We start from the raw sequence: 20,926 nt of genomic DNA, 5'->3' as shown, positions 1-20,926 counted from the left end.
TTATTATTATTATTATTATTATTATTATTATTATTATTATTATTATTATTATTATTATTAGGACAGGATGATTACGGTTTTCGCATTCTTTGCATTTCGCATTCTTTGAGGTAAAAACACAGACTGGGCCTGTTCAGCAGGTTGTTTTACGTTGCATAACACGTCGTCATGTGTTACCACTGTCAATTACATACCCCGTGGTGACGTTTGGCCGCAGTGTGCAGGCTGCCGGGCCCATGCAGGGACATGGTGGGAGCGTCACTGTTAAAATAGCTTATCCAATGAGAGCAGCCCACGTTTCCGGGCGAACACGGATGTGCACCTCGCGGACCAACCACGGAAAAGTAGAGCAGATAGGGCGGGGACGGCTCTGGCAGAGGGGCAAGGTTTCGTTTACAAAGTGTAAGGACGGTCAGCTGTTCGGCTTCAGCAACAGACTAGTCGTTTTAACTTTAAAACGAGTCTAGAAAATAATTAATTCAGGCGGGGTAGTGAATTTAAGCTGCTAGTTCTTTTGTGAGGGGAGGAACCTTTCAGCGATACGACTCATTTCTACACGGAATACTGTCCGATTGGGACCGTAAATACACCGTCGTAGCTGTTCTGTAGAGAGGGGAGACCCATGAGGGTGTAATAAATAACAGGCAGATTTCAATGAAACAGACAGGCGCTTTCAGTCGAAGCGGACGCAGAGCTGTGAAGTTGGCTGGTTCCGGTGTTAAAGCGTGAATCCGGGAAGAGATGGAGCCGTGTCGGCGGGCCGGACTCAGCGGGGTCCTGTGCTCCCTGTCACTGCTGTGTGTCATCCTGGACATCCAGCTGGACGGTAAGACCCACTTCACGTTAAAAGAAAACAAAAAACAGCCTGCTTACTCACTTGTTTGTCGTCTTTAGTGCTAAAAATTCATCAAGCCGGCTTAATTACTGACCCCGAAACTGCTCTTAAAATACTAATACAAAAAAGTAATTACTATATCGTTGCTCTGATTTAAAGATACCGGCTATTAATCTGTAAAAGTTAAACATGAAGGCTTTAAAAGATGTTTCCAAGGGCAGCATCCTTACAACCAGGGGCGTAGTGAGGATTTACAGTCCCAGCACCACCTGCTTTTACCTGTGTCAGGCCTCTGCTCTTAGTAATATTTATAGTTCAGTTACATTTATATGTTATTTTAAAAACACTGATTGTATAAGGTTTCGTCTTGCAGTAATACTCCACTTTCACTTTTCATTACATCGGTTTTCTTTAGTTTCACCCCTCCCTCATTCCCCGCCAGCGCTAAATTACTTTCAGCTCTACACTTAACTGCGTACTTTACTACTAAAGGTGAGGTTTAATACACAGTAACTGTACTGTATTTAAGTATTTCTCTACCTTCTGCTTCTATTCCACTATATTTTGGATGCAGATGGAGATTTTAAGACTTTAGTCGCTTATTCATTTGCAGATTAACTGCATTATTATAGATCAATGCCTATAAGCAATGTAGAAGGATGTAAAACAGTCCTCAACTGCAATGATCCACTAATATAATGTGTATGATTCTGAAAAGTGCCATTCTGTGTAATGAGTACTTTCACTTTAGGTAGTTAAAATATATTTTTGATAATGTGACTTGTGCAATATTTAGCATAAAAGTGCATAAGAGGTGAATAAGGGAGAGGGTGAAGATGAGTGAAAAAGGAAAGCGGTGAAAGAGATGGTTTAGAAGATAGTAGGGAGACCTGCTGAGATGATCGCTCTGGTATAAAGACAGGAGACTGAGGTGAAGATGTTAAGAGTTTCATGGGAGGATGGAATAGAGTGGAAATGAGTACATCAGAGGGAAAGGTCAGGCTGAGCAGTTCGGAGACAAGTTAGGTTGTTGGTCGGATGCCGCAGCTCGATTGTGCGTTTTGAATCTTTTTCTGAGCTTGTGCAGCCTCTGTCATCAGAAGAGAGGTGCAAGTGTGAACAAAAGACAAACACACAAAGAACACTGGGCTACACTGTGGTTTCCTTCTATAAAGTTGTCCCTCTTCAGTGTTTCCAGCGAGGCTCACACCCAGTTTTATGTTACAGGCGTCTTTGGGGAAACTCAGGCTGAGATTGAGCACCACTTGGAGATGGGCCGCAAACTTTTGGCAGCTGGTCAGCTGGCTGAAGCCTTGTCCCACTACCACTCTGCTGTGGGTAAGGTTACACACACGCAGACACGTTCTTGCCACTGGCTGACATTTTCAGTCTACATAGTCGGTGCTTGTCTGTGCAGTCGAGAAAGGTGTGTTATTGTGCGGTAAAAGAGTTTAGAGGTTCAAAGCTTGTGTTTGTTGCTTTTGTTAAAATAAAAATGAATAAATTGTGATGATGCATTTTCCAGAGGGTGACTCTAAGAATTACCTGACCTTCTACAAGCGAGCTGCAGTGTTTCTGGCCATGGGAAAGTCCAAATCTGCCCTGCCAGATCTGACCAAGGCTATCCAACTCAAGCCCGATTTCTTGGCTGTAGGTCACTCGCTAGCCTTTCTTAATGTCTTCTATCATATTCCATTTCTTCTGCCCTCTTCCGAGTCTTCGTCATCCTATCTTTTCATCTGTTTGTATTTTTCAGGCCCGCTTGCAGAGAGGGAACATCCTGTTGAAGCAGGGCAGCACGCAGGAGGCACGGGAGGACTTTGAGGCAGTGGTAGGTTTTATAACGTGCTGCTTTTGCAGTCCTAAATCACTCTCCCACGTATGTTTGCCACAATAATATGTAGCTGCTGTTCCAGCTGCAGCGGTCCTCAGACAACGAGGAAGCTCAGAACCAGCTGATGAAGGCGAACGAGCTGGAGGAGCTGCAGGAGGAGGCCCAGGCCGCGTACCACCAAGGGGACTACAGCACAACGATCACTGTGCTGGAGAGAGTTATAGAGGTAGGGGTCTTGTTGGTTAATTTTATTTTTCATTTACAATCTTACCAATACCAGCTGCTTCAAAGTGTGATTTCAAATCTGATTTTAATGCCTCAGCATTTTAGTTATTAAAGGAATCACTATGATCTTTGAGCTGATTGCTCATTTATAAAAAGTTTCCGTCTTCCTCTAGATCTCTCCTTGGGATCCGGAGTCTCGGGAGCTCCGCGCAGAGTGCTACATCCGGATGGGAGATCCACAGAAAGCCATCCAGGATCTCACGCCGACGACGCGGCTTCGCAACGACAACCGCGCCGCCTTTCTGAAGCTCGGCAAGCTGCATTACAGCCTCGGCGACCACCACGAGTCACTCAAGTGAGCGTCGTTCCTGGAATAAACAAATAGGTCTGGCTTGCTCAGCCACGCAAATGAAGTCTCACTTTTTCCATCTATTCACACGCAGCAACGTCAGAGAGTGTCTGAAACTCGACCAGGACGACAAGGAGTGCTTCAGCCACTACAAGCAGGTGAAGAAGCTCAGCAAGCAGCTGGACTCGGCAGAAGCGCTGATTGAGGAGGGCAGGTGGGTATTTCTGTTGGGCTGAGGCACTTCGCTTCCACCTGCATGCAAATGAGAGTTTCAGAGGGCAGCTATAGTCTCAGCCTCTGAAAGTGTAACATATACAAATGAGGGCAGAATTATTAGCACAGCTATGAAAATTTTCCCTTTGCTTTTAACAGAGCAAGGGATTTTCAACACAGCATTTTCTTTAGAAAGCATAAATTATAAATATTTTCACACAGTAACAGAATAATTTCATAAAAGAAGAAAAAATACCAGAGTCAGTGTTATTAGCCCCCTAAAAAAACCACAAACCACTGCTGTGCAATGATTTGCTGTAACTTGTAATGCTCAGCTTGTAAGTTAAAGTTAAAACTGAGGGTTATCGTCCAACTTGCACACAGCAAAAAACTTCAGCAAGAGTTTGAGCTGTCAATGAGAAGACAGCTGGTCAAAGACAAAAGAAGACAGTTTAGACTTGAGAAAAAGAATGGCCGATGCGCACGTTGCAGGAGGCGATATGCAAACATATCACAGCGTTTTCCAAGTGTTAAAAACTGGAGCGAGAAGCATCATTGCAAAATTCAAAGAGAGCCACACAGTGCAGAACAAGCCTGGAAGAGAAAGGAAACTAAGAAGACCCCAGAACAACATGGCAACAACCTAAAACTCAGGGTTAAGAACAAGCTCCAGAAGACCAAAGTGAATGTCCTTGACTGGCCTGGGCAAAAGCCCTGACTTAAAAAATCTGGAGGCGCTGGAGATTCATCAAAGAAAAGTGATGTTGTGATTCCTCAGGTCACGCGTGAGAGCCTTATTGAGAACTAGAAGAAACAGTTGCAGGCTGTTAACCAGCAAAGAGAACCGAGTATTAGCAGCAGGGGGGCTAATAATGTCGATGCAGGTAGTTTTTATGACATATTTGTGTTTCTGTGCCCAAAGTAAAATAATGTCAGCATCCAAAATAAAACAAGCATGTTTGGAAATGCTGTGTTTGAAAGTCCTGGCTCTCTTTAACGGCACTTATTTTATTTTCATAGGTGGGATAATAATGAACTCATCTGTACATTTGCAGCTTGTAAACTGTGAACTGCTTCAGTGCCACAGCATGTTAAGTGCTTTGACCTTTAACTGTGTTTCTCTCTCTCCATTAGGCATCAAGAAGCCATAGAAAAGTATGAATCAGCAATGCAGACGGAGCCTAATGTCCCGTACTACACCAACCTGGCCAAAGAGAGGATCTGCTTCTGTCTTGTGAAGGTGGGAGAGTGACGGCAGCTTTTCTCACGAAGCGATGCTCATTTTTCTCCTCTCACATCCCCCAGAAGATGTGGAACCTCTAAATAAATCGTCATTCCCTTGCAAACGCACTGTCCTAGTTCTCACTAGAGTTCAGTCTTAGTTTGTAATCATTCACCTTTTTCTTCATATCATTTCCAGATTAAATCAGCGACCGAGGCGATAGACGTGTGTTCGGAGGCCCACCAGAGAGACCCCCGCAACGCCAACGTCCTCAGAGACAGAGCAGAGGCCTATATCCTCAACCAGGACTACGAGAAAGGTGACACAGTCTTCTCAATGAATGCAACTCAACTCATCCCATGCTTATGTCCTGTCATGAGCCTATCGTAACCATAGACACAGCTTTCATCTCAGAACTTTTTAAGATTTTTATTGATAATTGATGATTAAAGTAAAACAATATTACATAATTAGCCTCAGATATGTGGTACAAATAATATTTAGGAGTAATCTGTAAATCCCTTGTGTGTCGTGCAGCTGTGGAGGACTACCAGGAGGCGAGAGAGTTCGACGGCGACAGCAACGATATCAAAGAGGGGCTGGACCGAGCCCAGAGGCTGCTCAAGCAGTCTCGTAAGAGGGACTACTATAAAATCCTCGGTGTCAGCAGGTAACCAGTCCAGCCGGCTTCAACATAAACACTACACGTTTACTTTATTTTTCTGATGCCAAAGTCAACGCCCGTCAATTTTATAAGAGGGCCCGCTAACGCTCAGAAACTTCCTCAGGAGTGCCAACAAGCAGGAGATCACCAAGGCGTACAGGAAGCTGGCACAGCAGTGGCACCCCGACAACTTCCAGTCTGAGGCCGAGAAGAAAGAAGCAGAAAAGAAGTTTATCGACATCGCATCGGCCAAAGAGGTCCTTACTGATCCAGGTCAGCAGCCAGCCTTGTTATTTAGTCTTTACAGCAACATTTCCACACCACCAATATCTGATTTTAAAGAATTTCCGGGATTTTAGACATACTTTACTCATCCCAGAGGGAAAGTCACCAATTCCAACAGTCTCCATAAACATCCATCTTTTCATTTTCTTCCACTTATAATAGACTTGAAAAGTCTCCGAAAACTCCAATAGCAATGCATGGTGAGCAGCATGTATTACAGTCCAGAACACAAGCATTAAAATTAGTTGGGCTAATTTAGAAAGTTTGGCTTTCTCAGAAATGATGTGCGGTGAAGTTAAGCTGAGCTATGAGAACATTCATGTGAAAGAAACGAGCGGCTTCGTTCTTCTTTTCACAAAAAATGTTGCTCAGCAGACGTTAAAACTGCAGCTCTGCAGTCAAAGAACAAACATTTACTGACTGTCAGCCGTCAGGTTTTGTCTGATGAATAGACTGATGTCATTTTGGCATTGTGACAGTAGGGGGCAGCACAGTGGCACCTAAGTTCAAGTTCACCACCATCACAGGTCCTGTAAAAAAGTGAATAGAATTGTAAAAGCAGAAGAAAATGGATGTTTGTCAAACAAAGTCCAAACTAGTTGATCGTTTACTAAAATGTTAACGATCCTGTTCTCTATTACTTTTTTTTTTCTTAGAAATGAGGCAGAAGTTTGATGCGGGCGAGGATCCGCTGGACCCAGAAAGCCAGCAAGGAGGCGGCGGAGGTCAGCAGGGCTGGCCTTTTCACTTCAACCCCTTTGAATCTGGCGGCAGCTTCCACTTCAAGTTCCAGTACAACTAGAGAGCAGGACTTGACGAACACACGGGCGGGGAGGGGGGGTAGTGTCGTTTTAGGTGGATTGGATACTTTGGAAAAAACCTTCGGGGGATTTTGGAGGACGAGTCTTCCTCAAAAGCTCTGCGGCAGCCTGGACGCAGGTTTTCGCAAACTTTTTTTTTGTTATTTTGGACTTTTTACCACAAAATCAAAGGACCTACCTGTGGTTACTCATAAATTACGTTGTGCTTGAAGAAAATGAAGTCTACAGACGAGCTCCGTAGGAAATGTGCGACGGCTGGAAGCAGTGTCCGCTCTTATTCTTTCTTTGTGCCATTCTTTGAAGCGCTACTCGGCGCCTCCTTTTTATTTTTAGTGCCGTGACTCTTTGCTTGGAAATCTGTACGTCTGTCCGTTTGCTTGCAGTATTCTTTAAAGGTCTACTGATTTCAGTCTCTATTTTTTACCACGTCGAGACGTCTCTACACTAGAGAAGCAGGATTTTTATATTTATCATTAGACCTGTGGCTGTTGAGCTATATTTATGGTGAAACTCGAGCACCGCTACAGGAAACCTGTAGGTGTAAGAATTTCAATATCCTATGGATCTGAAGTCAGCGTAGGTGCTCTGTGATGTATACGTGTATATTTTTAAATTTAAATCAGCGCCTCCTGATAGCTAATTGGAATAATTCTGTGTGAATTTTGGTTTGGAGATGTTCATTTATATCCAGGGGCAGACATTATGGATGTAAGTGCACAAAATAAGTGAAAAAAAAAGTTTAGAAAAACAGCCGCAAATGACTGCATTGACATTTAGAGTATTTCTGTTCCTTCCCTCCTCCTTTCAAGGAAACGTTTCGAAAGCTTGCACTTTTACTTTGTTTGAAAAGGCCACTTCACTCCTGAAATGTTACTGTAGGCCTTTGAAAAGCCTTCCACACACTCCCGTGTGTCTTCAGTGGCTATCCGAGAACCTCATTTATAAATGGGTGTTACTGAAGCGTGTCTGAGCTGCTGCTTTATTTTTCCCGAGGTACACCATATCTACTTCACGAGCAGCATGTTTGGATAATATTTATCCAATGGGTCGCACTGACACACATACGAACTTCATGCAGTTTATAAATGAGGTTCTTGCAGCCACACGGGCCACACAGGTGAACCGAGATGATGTTTTTAAAGACTTTATTTTTTAGCACAAATTAAGTTATTTTGTCTTTAATAACTTGAGGACACACTGACTGTAACCAGCTTCTACTGCTTGATTGTGTGAACAAAATGTGACAGGCTCTCTTTGTATTTAACTCTGAGTGGGACGGTTTTGTTTCTGGGTTTCTTTTGTTGGAGGCTTTTTTTTTTTTCCTGTTGCCAAACTGAGTCAGCTGACAAGCTCAAGTGTATTAAAATATTGAAACAAACGCATTTTTGCTCATTTTGTTTTGCTGTGTTTTAAAGCGAGGCGAGGACGGCAACACAAAGTCTCAAATAGGGCGATTTATTTTAAAACACACTGTAATAAAGACGGGCACTGCAGACACTGAGACACATACAAGTAAGCTCTCGTTTACTCACACCTCATGCACGCCCACACCATTTCTGCACTCGCTGCATTGTGCAGCAGTTGACGCAAATGCACTTTTTCATCAGTCGCCGAGGGACTGACTGAATCCACGACATCGACACAGAAGGTCTGCGTCCAAAGAGTCTGAGAGACTGACGTCGTCCGTTCTCCTGGGATCGACCACGGCCTAGAGTCTGGCTCGGCAGGACTCGGTCACATGAATGCTGTCCAAACAGACGGAGCTCCGTCAGTGGTTAGCTCCGAATCCCTGTGTGTCGTCCAGGCTGTCTGCCTCCACCTCGATGGACACCACGTGGTGGCCGGGAATCATGGCCAGGCCCAGGACTCTGGGTTCGCTCTGGGAGAATGTGTCTGAAAAGAAAACGAGACAACAGGTCAGACTACACTTACTGTGTGATACCTTATTAAGCACACCTGCACGTTAATGTAAATACCAAGTCGGCCAATCGCATGGCAGCAAATCGGTGCATTTAGACATGTCGTTATGTAAACTACATGTCTAAATTTTCCCACACGACCATCTGTGTGGTTCATAGAGAAATTTCTGAAAAAGTGAAAATATCCAAGCTGATAGGAAGGCAACAATAACTCATTACATGCAACAAACGCAGAAGAGCACCTTTGAATGAACAGCACATACAGAAAGAACAGCAGGGCTTTGCCCAATAACAACAAAAGAAACATTAAAGCAGGACGTTGTCTGGTCTGATGAGTCTCAATTTATACTGTGACATTCAGGCGTTTGTTTAAAGAGCTACCCCGCCATGTACCACTGGCTACCAACATAGCATAGTCTAAATACCTGCAGCCTAACTGGGGTATTTGACTATGCCCACCCCTTTATAACCCCAGTCTAACCATCATGCCATGAAGCTCAGATTATCTCAAACTGGTTTCTTGAACATGAGAATGAACTCATTGTACTCGAATGGCCTCCACAGTAACCACATCTCCTCCAACAGAGCATGTTGAATGACAAAAGCATCGTGTATGAGTTTCCCACAGCTGCTGGTTCTGATCAGTATTACTTTTAGCTTTATTGATAACCTTTAAGATGGTTTGGCATTGAGTAAAGTCACAGTTTGATAGCACACCTGTGTGTTTAAATCTTTCCTGGAAAGACACTTCAAAGATGCTTTGATAATACAACACCATAAAAAGTGCGAGGTGTGGAAAAAGAGCAGAACAGCCTTTTTATACGGAGTCTAAGGCATCAGTGGACGCTGTGCTCAGGTCGCCTCAGCGTACCTGTGGATTTAAGGAATTCCTGAGCTGAGCCGAGGATGACGTTGCAGTCCCGGTCAGTGCAGAGGAAAAGGCCCACCAGAGTCCGTCCGTCTGTCATGCGGATCCTCATGTTCTTGTTCAGGAGCCCCTCCAGCTTCTGCCGTGCCTGAGATGATGAGGACACTTCAGACTGCTCCTGGGTGAGGACGATAAGGGAAAGTGAGCAAAATAAAACCTAAGCTGAGGGCTCAATTATTATTTAACAGACTAATTGGCACATTATTAATCCATTATTATATATTTTTTGAAAGAAGCCCTGTTTAGACACATGTAATGACCGCTGTGAAATTTTAGCTTCATATATCAAGCACTTCTTAGTATACATTTTTCTCCATTGACCCACTTTCATAATGTTTTTTGACCCCAAATTTTGAAATCTGACAGTGTTTGAATGTGAATATCTCAAAAACTATTAAAGAAAAATGTGTGAAATTTGCACTGGTGTTTCGTACCATGAAAGGGAATCGGGATCTTTTTTGGGACACATAAACCAAAAAAAGGATTAGCTAGATAAAATGTGAGAAAATTAATTCCATGCACTCCTGTTAAATCTCATATCTCTTAATACATACTGATATCTTTTTTTTTCCTGGTACAACTTGTCATGTTTGCTAAACACAGAATAAAAGTTGAATGAAAATGACATTTTCTTAATTTCTGTGACCAAGAATTTCATGTTTAAAAGCTTTCTACTTGTTTTATGTTACAGTACTGTGAAATGAATCAATATACCATTTGGAAACTGTCACTACTGCATTTTTGCGATGTGACTTTTTTTACTGTCCCAAATTACAGAAAGAAAGGCCTGTGGAAATGTAAGGCTTTTACCTTTAATAGTTTTGAGCTATAAAAAGGCCTGAAAGTAGGTGGATGGGACTTAAAACATATATATTGAAAAAAATGATATGTGAAGCTAACATTTTAAAACAATCACTATATATATCCAAACTCTGGACTATAAAATGTTTAGGTAAATCTGAGACGGTCGAGGAAAAAATAATGATTTGAGACAGAATGACCAAACTTTGCATTTTGGTGAGGAGAACTCAACACATAGTGAATCTCTAGTCTGTCGTTCATATAAACAGTTAAATAAACGCAGGTTACCAGGTCAGATGTACAAGCTAATTTGTTAGCCACCGACTAACGAATTGGCTACAACTGAAGCAATGACAATGTTGAAATACTTTTCAGTTTAACTATTTTTTAATCTCAGTTTTGACATGTTAAACAGCACCAACAACCCCGAGACAGACTGAAAAATTAAAACGAGAAACACATACGTGAGTCGAAGGGCCGTTTTCCTCAATCATTGTGGCCATAACCTGCCCCTCTTCTCCTCCCGCATTTGCTTACGGAGCAATTTCATCGACGGACCAGCGAAACCGGAAACGATCCCGTTTTTTTTCTGCTTAAAGGGGAGGTCCGTTAGGATGCTGCTAGAATTTTTTAAAGTTTACATTATTTAAATGATAAATATTAATAATAATAAGTTAACATTTAAGTTTGTAAATTTATTAATTTTAAGAAGAACTACCAGCTGGCACTGATCAAAGACTTCATTAGCCTCGTTTTAGCACTGTTTGCTAAAGCCTTTTAAAAACTCATATACCCATACTTTTCAAAAACGAAAACTATTACGTGTTCAGAGTTTTATTGTCGGGTAAGTATGGAGAATTTGGAGTGTGGCATTTTAAAGCTCGCCTGTATGTCCCCACCGTCGCCACAGGTGGCCGCTACAGGATCATTTTCCCTTCATTTCCTGACACATCGCTTTAAAAACACTGATAAAATCACTGAGATTTCTATCTGATTTGTACGCGTTGCTTAACCCACGAGCTTCACTGAAAAGATGACTTGTATAACTTACCAAGTGTTACTTAAAAATCCTTTCTAAAGTACTACATTTAAAACCTGGGGGGAAACTGCTAAAGTCATTACAGTGGTTATGATTGTCGCAAAAATATCATTTTCACTGAACTATTATGGCAACACAATAACAATAAAGTCGCAATATCTGCAGAACAAATAAAAGCAGTCAAGTTAATTTGACTCAAAATAAAAGTAAAGAGAGAGGCTGTCAGCATAACTGCAAATGAAATGAACTGTAACACACACTGTAGAGGAACCGATAAGCAAAAGATCCACGGTGCCAAACATCTAACAGAACCATGAAACCCAATTACTTACAGGAAAAAGAGGACAGAGAAGCTGCGTGAGAGAAGAAGAAACACTATGATAGTAAACCTCTTTTTCTCAAGTGCCAAAAATCTAAATCTAAATGACCGCATAGATTAAATGTTACACACTGGATAAGACAGATGATGTAAAACTGGAATGTTGGCATGTGAATATAAATATCTGGTTTGCACTTTTCTCTCAAAGTAGAGTTTGAAGGAGGGGCTAATAGTTTCTTTTCTATTTAGTTCCTACGTTTTCCTGCGGTTTTTTTTATTATTATCACCGTGAAATATTTTAAAAGACTTTAAAAAGAATTTAGAGTCAAGATTTATGTGAGTCATTCCCGAGAAAGGAAAGATCAAGTTAAGATACAATATGATAAGATCAGACAAACACTGTTCAGCAAACGACTGATGTTTAAAAAAGCATGATTTTGTAGAAGATATACTCTTGTGCAGCAGCATTTCATCATATATTCACTGTATATCGACGCATCTCTATGTGAATGAAATGAATGAGAGTGAAAATAGAGCCTCAGCTAGGTGGTGTGCATAGTTTGTTTTTAATCTGAACTAAAGTCATAATCCACAGATCTTCTTGTAGTGGCAGTGAGTGCTGGCCTTGCTGCTGACTGTGCTGATGGTATCTTGAATCCTTAGAAGAGGGATGACTGGCATCATAGTCGTAACTAAAGGTTTGTATCCTCTTTATCCTTCAAAACTCCACGCATAGCATGCAAAAGAAGGCTATTTTGTGTTTTTGACCCATCTGCAGAGAAGTGTAGGAGCACCCACATTAAAAAGCTTTTAATATGCGAGGTTAAAGTCATTATCAATGGCATCCCTAACCCTAGTGCTGTGTTTTGGAGAGAACCACATCCTATCCACACACCCATCCATCTAGCTCCTTCTGCTTATCAGATTCAGCGTTGTAGTTGGAGCCCGTCCCAGCTTCTTGGGACACTTAAAATGGCACATTTTAATAGTTTAGGTTAGAATGATAATCACAGATGATGACCTATGCCTCATGAGTTAAAAGTAAACCTGTGAGGATTTACTTTCTTTTACTGTCCAAAGAGGCCTTAACCCTAAACCTCGATGTGTCACACTTTATCTGGTGGATGTGGATGTTGCTGATTATGTCCTTTACAGTCTTGATGTAGTTGGATAGCTCAGGAGTTTTTCATCACCCTCTCCCTCTTATGTCTCTGATAAAACTTTCCCATAAATCATCATCTCTCAATGTAGGCGGCCACAACTGGAGCCCATTAACTGGCACAATTAAACCCCAAAAAGCACTGTGTCCCACCTTTACTTTTTATCACTTTATTACAAGTGTTTCACTGGTCAGGGAATACGCTGAGCCAAAACTCAACTGATCAGCACTTCTTCTGCTGCTAATTCAATCCCACACCAGCGCCTGCTGGATTGGCCCCCGCTGCACGCCTCTTATTTAAGCATTATCTGCTCCCCGGGTCGCCTCAGTTCAGACAGCTCAGCTCTGAATGGAGCTCAGGAGCCGGTGTCTTCCTCTGTGTGTCACACTGCATAAAATCTGGGTTAGCTGGAGCGCAGCACCCAGGGGAGGCTTTTCTCTCTCATCCTCGACATGTCTCCCTGCCAAACGGACACGGGGAGTGTTGGTAGCGGCGGACGGGTGGGCGGGGAGGGGGAAGGCGGGTAGTCACAGCAGAGTAGCGCAGTATGTCAGGGCCTACGGCACATGAGAGCCCTGGCTGCTTTCACCCTTTTTTTTCTTTTGCAATAGCATAGTGAGAAACATGCACGGTTATGAGTACAGATACTTCACTCACACACTCACACACATAGGTAGTGTGGGTTAGGGTATGTAAGCTACACACACACACAGCTTCCACATCACCAGCCTCTCAATCTGGCAACCGCAGACACCTCAGTGGCCAGAGGCTTAGTGGGTGGGTGGATGGGGGGACTCCAGTCACACACACACACACTGTGATACACTTTCCCTGCACTGACACACACAGACATGTCTCCTCTGCCCATGTTGTCTTGCGTTGCGCCGTCTCTCTCTTGGCAGATGTGGCCTTTGGATCAGACACTAATTAAATTCCTCTCCTCTCATTTGTGGGCGCGGGGCGAGCTGAGCCGAAGCAGCTCGAGCACCTGTTGCAGCAGCAGCAGAGAGAGGAGGAGGAGGAGGAGCGTGCTCAGCAGGCGAGGCGTAACTGAAATGCTTGTTTACACGATACCCAGTTATTGGTGTGGGAGCCACAGCTGACAGAGTGACAGATAGCATAGACGGAGCGCTGAACTTGGAGACGTGGAGGCTTTACAAGTCACAAAGGCTAGGCTGCCTGAGTTGTCGGCCGTGTGGTCGGGATGTCTTTCAGCTTCTGACACTTTTATAATTCCACATTTTCCCCCTCCTGCGTTCACTTACAGATCCGTTGGGACAACAGGAGGGTTAGAGAAGGTTGTATCGTGGTGAGGTTCAGGGAGATTTAGGCGTGCTTGCACTGCAACATTTCAGTTATCTTCATATAAAACTTCCTTAGGTTGTTTAACAGTGGATGACATATCTGTGTGTGTGTGTCAATGTGTGTACATGTGGCTTATGGTGTAAACCACAATGTGTGGTCAGTAAGACTGGAAAGGTGGTTCACTGAGGTAACAGTGAGCCTGGATTCACAATGCTTGCATTTCTTTATTTGCATGTGCTCAGCATGCAAACTGAATGGAGTGTAAAAGACCTTTTGACTTTGGTGTGGCCTGACCCCCCAAGGCCTCCTCAGGTAGCTCAAACCTCAGGCAATACTGGGCGGGTGGCCCTTTAACTGTGGGCTGGTTGAGCAGGTGACCGGTATGCCAAAGGCTGCTGCAGCTGCACAGTCTGAGTCTGCCCCCTGGCCATTTCCTCCACTCTTGCCCTGCCTTGTCTCTGCACTATCCTTTCAAAATAAAGGCTGAAAATACAAAAAGCAAATGTTACTACATATAAAACCCTTCCACGGTGTGTCTTTGGTCCTGTCTTCCTCCCCTCACCCCCAAGTGGTCGCAGCAGATGGCTGCCCCTCCCTGAGCCTGGTTATGGTAGAGGTTTCTTCCTGTTAAAAGGGAGTTTTTCCTTCCCACTCTCACCAAGTGCTTACTCATGGGGGTAGTGTGATTGTTGAGGTTTTTTCTGTATTATTGTAGGGCCTTTACCTCATATAAAGGTAAAGACCCTTTACCTTTATATGAGTCTACTGTTGTTGTGATTTAGCACTTTATAAATAAAATTTCACACTCTTCCCTCTAACTCTGAACAAATGTTCACACACTCTAGGGCCGACTACAGTTTGCTGAAGCGAATTAAACAGTAAAGACATGAGCAGCTTATTGGAACACAGGTGCTGAGATATTAAAGGGACCAAGGGTCTACTGCTACTAGATATCGGCTCACTGGGAAACAAGAGATTGCAAGAAATGTGTAATTTGTTCATTATTTATTCAATATCTCTTTTAAATGAAATAGGAATCGTGTATTTTAAAACATAATGCGCCTTTTAAAAAGATATTATGTAAATTCTTTTTTTAAACCATATATTTGAATCTTTTTGAATCTTTAGTGAAGTCAGTTTCCTGCCTGACTCTGATTTTCTATGTGAGGCTTGAATGCGAAAAAAAAAAAAAAAGCAAATCAAAATTCCTTTTGTCAAAACAAAAGTGCCCCCGGGCAGCCACCGAGGGCTGGCCGGGGTCTAGGCATTCCCATGGCCTTACTGCCATCCAGTTGTCACAGCTCGGCGCTAACGAGAGCGCGACTTTACAGCGAGAGCTCGGAAAATCTCTCGTGGCCGTTTTAAACGCCGGTGCGAGAGACGGCGTGCGCACTTGGAGCCGTTTCTCGCGGTGCTTTCTAGAGGTGGAAACGCGGTTTTGCGTACCCCGACCTGTTTCCATCCCCACCACAAGTAGTTAATTTTTTAAGCAATACAATCTGATGTAAGTCTGGGCATGGCTGCGGCAGATTTTCCCAACCCCCCTCTCTCACTCACTCTCTCTCTCTCTCAATCCCTCCCCAGCACTCATACACACGCACACGCACACGCTCACACACACACACACACACACACACGTATATATACAAGCGCGTGCCCAACCCTACTGCTGCTGCTCCAAAATAATTTCTTTTCTTTTTTTTGAAGCACAACGGTGGGGGCTCCGGAGAATATAAGGTGGCCATATTTGATAGATTTGTGTCGGGGTCTGCAATGCAGAAAGCGAGAGTTGTTGCGTGTGATCTGGCAAGTGACAGTGACACCAGGCAAGTCTGCCGGATTCGTGACTGATCCGGACTTGAGGGGCTGGGAGGGTGGGGGGGTAGAGAAAGAGAGAGCGAGAGAGAGGGGAAAAAAGAGAGGAGGGGAGGTGGGGGGGTCAGAGTGAAAAGAAACAAACAAGTAACAATGTAACTTACATGCAGTCACACACCCCTTTTTTTTGCTCCTTGTAACAATGTGTACGTTTTTGAGGAGGGAGGGGGCGCGCGGAGGGAGAAAGAGAGAAGGAGAGAGAGAGAGAGAAAGGAGGAGGGGGGTGCGTTCTGAAATAATATAGTCAGCCATTTTTTATGTAAGGGGATTTTTTTTCTTATTGGGGGGGTTGTTAAAAAATAAATATAAGAGGGCGGCCATCTTTGTTGCTCTGCCTTGGTGTAAAATATTCCAAAACGCCCCCCACTTTTTCCTGAGCCGATTTGAATATTAAATAAATATCATATAATCGGACAAGAACGCGCTTTTTCTCCCCCTTTCTTCTTCTCCTTCTTCTTTCTCCCTCCTTCTTTTTTTTTTTTTTAAATACAAGGACGGATCCAATGACAGGGATATAATGTCCTCTCCTCTCCGGTCCTGTGAGGAAGACGAGGGCATGGTGGTTAATTCCGAGGGAGGAGATTTTGATGAAGAAGACGACGACGGGGACCTGGACGAGAACGCAAGCGACATAAACTCGCCGGCGGCGCCTCGGGAAACTGCAACACCAGCCGCGCCAGGTACAGTAAAAAACGGGAAACTGGCGGACAGGTCGGGAGCGCGCACACGAAATAAGAAATACACACACTCACGCGCGCTTTTTGCTGCTTTTCTTAGAGGCACAAATATAAGATAGAAAAGCGCGTGATGGAAGTGTCCGAAACCCGCAGATCTTCTTTCTTTTAATCCCCCCTCCCCTCCTCCGACACATCCCATCCAGGTCCACATCGGTACAGTAGAAAGCAGCGAGATCTCGAGTGCGCGCAGACAACAACAACAACAAAAAAAGAAAGAAAGAAAGCCTCCTTTAACACTTTTTCCTTCCTCTTAAAAAAAAGACAGCCGCACTCAGGCTGCTGTCCTGTTATGGCAGCTATACGTTGCTGTAGGTGCCATATTTGCAGCTGCGAGAGCGCGCTGTGCAAACACAAGTCCAGTTTGCAACAAAAACGCCACAAACTCACACACACAACCTACTGATGTGTTTCTGCTGTGTTTTGCACTTTGTCCTCACTCCACTTCCTCTTTGCGTCTAGCATCCCCAGCAAAAGTTTAAACTGAACTTGGCACCGCTGTTGTGGCTTTGCCTCCCCCCCTCACTTCGTCGTAATCTCACTTCACAGTCGTGAAAAGTTGTTGAAAAGAAAAAAAAAAATAGTCCCTTGCTTTTTTTTTATTGGTGGGGTTCTTGGACGTGCAGTACTTGCAAATTGTTTTTAAAAAGCAGAGGTCTGCGGGGGTAATGAGGTCGCCCTGAAGGACTGGCACACACGCTAGCATGGACTCTCCTCTTGGCCGGAGGCTATGTATAAATCTGATAGCAGTCTGGGGAGACGATGCAGTCACAGAGCCGGGCGAGTGTGTGAAATCGCGGCGAGAGGCACAAACTGCCTGGTTGTCTCTGTGATAGGTCAGGACAGGACAGCACTGCCCGCATGCTGCTCGTTTTGTAAAAGGTACCCATACTGCGTTCAGCTCCGGAGGACCTGCTCGGTCGTTACCCGTATTAAACGTCTATTATCGGGCATGTTTGGCGCCTCGGAGCTGGGTGTTAGTGTGTCTGTGTCCCATTCTGATTCTTAACCGCCCCCCCTTTCGCAGCAGCAGCAGCAACATACAAATATCGATCGCGTCAGGCGATGATTGACTAAATGACATTCTGGAAGTTTCTGTGGCAGTGAACTTGCACGGGGGGGCAGTGAAAGTGAAGGGTGCAGAGAGTGGAGGCTGGTTGACCACACAGCAACAGTGGAGATCAGATGCACGGCTGAAAGCTGCCGTCGTGGGCTGTACTGTGAGCTCTGGTTTGGATGTGACTGAAGTCAGCTCGGAGCTCCGAGTGTCAGGACGGCAGCCTGCACAAATCATCCCACTTTTTTGTACTTAATTAGCTCGAGGGCTCCGTGGACCTGCTGTCACGCAGTGCGAGACAGATAAATTAGTGTCGAGGCCTCCCGGCGGGAGGACCTTAACCCCATCGCGACCTTGTTTCCAGCAGCGGTCACAGCGGTGGTCAGGGGGCCTGAGCGGGAGAGAAGTCGTTCCAGTTCACCGCTCCGGCGGCCTCTGAATCACCGAGCCCCGCGTGCGTGCCGCTGCCGCCCCCGGCGTGCGTTCGGCGGCTGAACGCTGCACGCAGACGCGGGAAGTGGGGTTGGCTGGTGGACGGGGTGGGAGTGAGGAGGAGGTGAGGGGATGGCTGTTGCTGCTGCTGTTGCTGGTGGTGGTGGGGGGAGCGCGCACCAACAAAGGCAGGCAGACAATAAAAACCGACAAATCGCAGCCTGTGAAACGGGACGAGCTGCTGGCGGAGACCGCAGCCCATATCTTGGTTATGCTTCAACGCTTTGCTGCTTTCTCCGCGAAGCCTGGGCTGCTATCTGCCCTCGTCTTCCTGTGTTTCTCTTGTCATTTGTAAGCCAGGTCGGCCTGCAGGTTAAATTCCTTTCTCCCCCCGTGGCTGCGATGATTCCCACGTAAAATCGGGAATAACTGGCCTGACATTTTCAGGTCTTATGCCACATAATGTCAGCTGGTTTCAGTTTCTGCACAGTGGCTCAGTCCCCTCTGAGCTGTCTGAGGTTTTCAGACTATTTCTTCCCTGAAATAAAAGTTTTATAAATTTAAATCCATCCTCAACTCATCAGGACGTATCCATTGATTATCAGCAACAACCCCACCACCACCACTTCCTCCCCCAGGGCTCTGTTTTTCTTTTTTTTTCTTTTTAACAAGGGTAATGATCACCCTTTGCATTGCCATAAACCAATTACATCCCCAGGCTGCAGCAACCGGCTGTCAAATCTACTTAGAGCGCTCTGACAAACTATCTAATTTAGCATGTGTCACAATTCAGACAAGGTCAGAGGTCAGCGATGCCACTGTGTGGCTATCGTGCAGCCTTTGTCATGTGTAATTATGTTCAGCTGGGATTAGCGGGCTTGTCGGGGAGCGTTTTGAGAAGATTAATGTTCAGCTGATTCTGATAGCTGTCTTTTCTTCCACGCTTTCTTAACCCTCTCTCTCTCTCTCTCTTCCTCCTCAGAGGAAGAGGCAGAGCTATCAGACAGAGAGGTCCCGTTGAGGAAGAAAGGCCGGCCGAAGAAGAAGAAGGACACAAAAAAGAAAGACAAGGAAGGGAAACCTGTCAAAGCAAAAAAACGCAAGAAGATCGTGAGTTTCCTCGGCCTGTGGATTTTGGAAGTTTGACGTCTTTTACAGCGTCTTAACTGCTCTTCTTCCTTTTTTGTTTTTCATCTCTCGCTGCATGCACAGGACAGTGATGTAGAGAGAGACTCGGACAGAGAAAGAGACTACGGCGAGAACTCGGACAGCATTGCCAGCGACTATGGATCTGGTGAGAAAAAGAAAAAGAAGAAACATAAAGAAAGGAAAGAGAAGAAAACCAAGAAAAAGAAAAAAGACGATGGGGATCGAGACAGCAGTCAGGAGGAAACAACGAAGGTAAAGACGTTTTCGCTTGACTCCCAAAAACCCCAACAGTGATCAACGGTGACGAGTCCACCCTTGTTCACGGTCTGATGCTCTGCTTTCTTCTCAGCAACCGTTAGAACAGAAGACCTCGGCGCAGCTGGCGAGGGAGTGGGGCCTGGAGGATGTCGATCACATCTTCACAGAGGAGGACTACAGGGAGCTCACCAACTACAAAGCCTTCAGCCAGTTCATGAGGTACGGCCTGCTCTCTGTTCTCACGTGGGTGGGTGACATCAAGACAGCTAAACCTTCCCCAATAGGCTCCACAGATTAGGTTTACTGGATGGTTAAATAGGTTCAGACAACTCACTTCTGATGAGCTGTCGTCAGGTGGAAAAAAGGTGCTCGACATTCGAATTTCTCTCGCTTTTCAGGGTAAAAGACAAGTAAGAGTGCTGACGTCCTGTGGGAACGTTTGTCTGGAAATGTCGTGTCATTACGCCTGTATTCAAAAGACATTAGCTCCCCACACTCGCTGTGACTTTGCACTGCAGGGGTGCAGTTTGGAAATCTTTTGATTCTAACTTCTGTTTGAGTTGCAGAGTGGAGTCAGATTCCTGTTAGCTGATCTGATGGGAGTGGAAGTGCTGCTGCTAACTATGTGGATGTTGACAGTGTGCTTATGGCTTGTTGTCAAAGGAGCTTGCAAAGAAAAGCGTCTGGACTTCTTTAAGTTGCTTGAAGACGTTTCACCTCTTATCCGAGAAGCGTCTTCAAGCAACTTAAAGAAGTCCAGACGCTTTTCTTTGCAAGCTCCTTTGACTACGATGGCCTGGATGACTGAGAACCTTCACAGACTTATGGCTTGTTGTTTTTATTCTTTACTCCCCCACAGTGTCTACATCTGCTGGTAAGCTTACTGTAACTGCTCAGCTCATGTGACGAGGCTGGTTAGGAGAGTGAGGAGTCCTTGGCTTGGCTGGCTAACTTTTACAGAGTTCAGGTGCTTGAGGGTCTTGATCCCGAGCAGCTGTGGTGATACGGGTGCCCACCTGGTCTGTTGTGGTGATGACAGAGCTGAGCCTCTAGGCAAAGTTCCTACCTGGCGTCTAGCTGACAGACAGAAAGGAGCTTTCTGTGAAATATTTCTAAACTCGAGGAGAAGCTTGTTCATCTTGGAGATGCTCTGAGTTAAGGTGCCTCATGGCTTTCGTGGTGAGGTGTATTTTGGACTTGGTGACCTCAGGCCTGATCCAAGATGTCTTGAAGACATTGTATGTTATGACTGAAATGCTTCATTATGGTCCCTAATCTGTAGGCGGTGGCTAGAGACAGAGAGAGGGGAGATCTAGTCAACTCTGTTTGACTTTTGCCCCCTGGGACAAGGACCCAAATAAGCAGTAGAATGGATGGTTAGGTACAATAGAAACATCAATAAACGTCCATATACAGTGGGGCAAAAAAGTATTTAGTCAGCCACCGATTGTGCAAGTTCCCCCACTTAAAATGATGACAGAGGTCAGTAATTTGCACCAGAG

The 20,926-nt window shown here is 44.7% G+C and overlaps 3 protein-coding genes across 4 annotated transcripts in view; 2 read left to right on the top strand and 1 right to left on the bottom strand.

Annotated features, from left to right (window-relative positions):
* The first annotated feature begins 363 nt into the window (after nt 1-363).
* dnajc3b (DnaJ (Hsp40) homolog, subfamily C, member 3b) lies at nt 364-7,827 on the top strand. 2 transcript variants are annotated; one of them, XM_005744939.1, is made up of 12 exons: nt 364-826; nt 2,063-2,173; nt 2,361-2,485; nt 2,592-2,666; nt 2,752-2,895; nt 3,068-3,249; nt 3,338-3,457; nt 4,591-4,696; nt 4,877-4,997; nt 5,216-5,348; nt 5,467-5,615; nt 6,284-7,827. In XM_005744939.1, exons 1-12 carry the CDS (start codon nt 742-744, stop codon nt 6,427-6,429), a joined length of 1,497 nt encoding a protein of 498 aa, XP_005744996.1. In that variant the 5' UTR covers nt 364-741; the 3' UTR covers nt 6,430-7,827. The 2 variants fall into 2 exon arrangements, with proteins under 2 accessions (XP_005744996.1, XP_013769246.1); XM_013913792.1 differs by having other exon boundaries at nt 2,740-2,895.
* Nucleotides 7,828-7,887: 60 nt separating this feature from the next.
* naa38 (N-alpha-acetyltransferase 38, NatC auxiliary subunit) lies at nt 7,888-10,682 on the bottom strand. Its single transcript, XM_005744937.1, has 3 exons — nt 10,561-10,682; nt 9,239-9,413; nt 7,888-8,341 (listed from the first exon to the last, which is right to left on the bottom strand). The coding sequence occupies exons 1-3, from the start codon at nt 10,597-10,599 to the stop codon at nt 8,217-8,219; spliced, it is 339 nt and encodes a 112-aa protein (XP_005744994.1). The 5' UTR covers nt 10,600-10,682; the 3' UTR covers nt 7,888-8,216.
* A 4,963-nt stretch (nt 10,683-15,645) lies between these two features.
* chd3 (chromodomain helicase DNA binding protein 3) overlaps nt 15,646-20,926 on the top strand; it is a 48,452-nt gene continuing 43,171 nt past the window's right edge. Inside the window, exons 1-5 of the mRNA XM_013913789.1 lie at nt 15,646-15,745; nt 16,288-16,474; nt 19,000-19,127; nt 19,230-19,418; nt 19,516-19,708. Coding sequence (XP_013769243.1) covers nt 16,312-16,474; nt 19,000-19,127; nt 19,230-19,418; nt 19,516-19,708 — 673 coding nt within the window. The 5' untranslated portion in view covers nt 15,646-15,745; nt 16,288-16,311. The remainder of the gene's footprint in view (nt 15,746-16,287; nt 16,475-18,999; nt 19,128-19,229; nt 19,419-19,515; nt 19,709-20,926) is intronic.

This window comes from Pundamilia nyererei, unplaced genomic scaffold (assembly GCF_000239375.1).
Source record: "Pundamilia nyererei isolate P.nyererei 1_Seehausen unplaced genomic scaffold, PunNye1.0 scaffold00151, whole genome shotgun sequence".
NCBI lineage: Eukaryota > Metazoa > Chordata > Actinopteri > Cichliformes > Cichlidae > Pundamilia > Pundamilia nyererei.
Note: the sequence above shows the minus strand (reverse complement) of the source record. Positions and strands in the feature narration are given on the sequence as shown.

Excerpts from the sequence above, each read along its gene's own strand:
- dnajc3b (XM_013913792.1), top strand. The coding sequence starts at position 742 with ATGGAGCCGTGTCGGCGGGCCGGACTCAGCGGGGTCCTGTGCTCCCTG. Across the intron at positions 2,486-2,591 it reads TCAAGCCCGATTTCTTGGCT|GCCCGCTTGCAGAGAGGGAA; the intron begins GTAGGTCACTCG and ends TGTATTTTTCAG. Across the intron at positions 4,697-4,876 it reads TCTGCTTCTGTCTTGTGAAG|ATTAAATCAGCGACCGAGGC; the intron begins GTGGGAGAGTGA and ends TATCATTTCCAG.
- naa38 (XM_005744937.1), bottom strand. The coding sequence starts at position 10,599 with ATGGCCACAATGATTGAGGAAAACGGCCCTTCGACTCAC. Across the intron at positions 9,414-10,560 it reads AAAACGGCCCTTCGACTCAC|GAGCAGTCTGAAGTGTCCTC; the intron begins GTATGTGTTTCT and ends GTCCTCACCCAG. Across the intron at positions 8,342-9,238 it reads GGAATTCCTTAAATCCACAG|ACACATTCTCCCAGAGCGAA; the intron begins GTACGCTGAGGC and ends TTTTCTTTTCAG.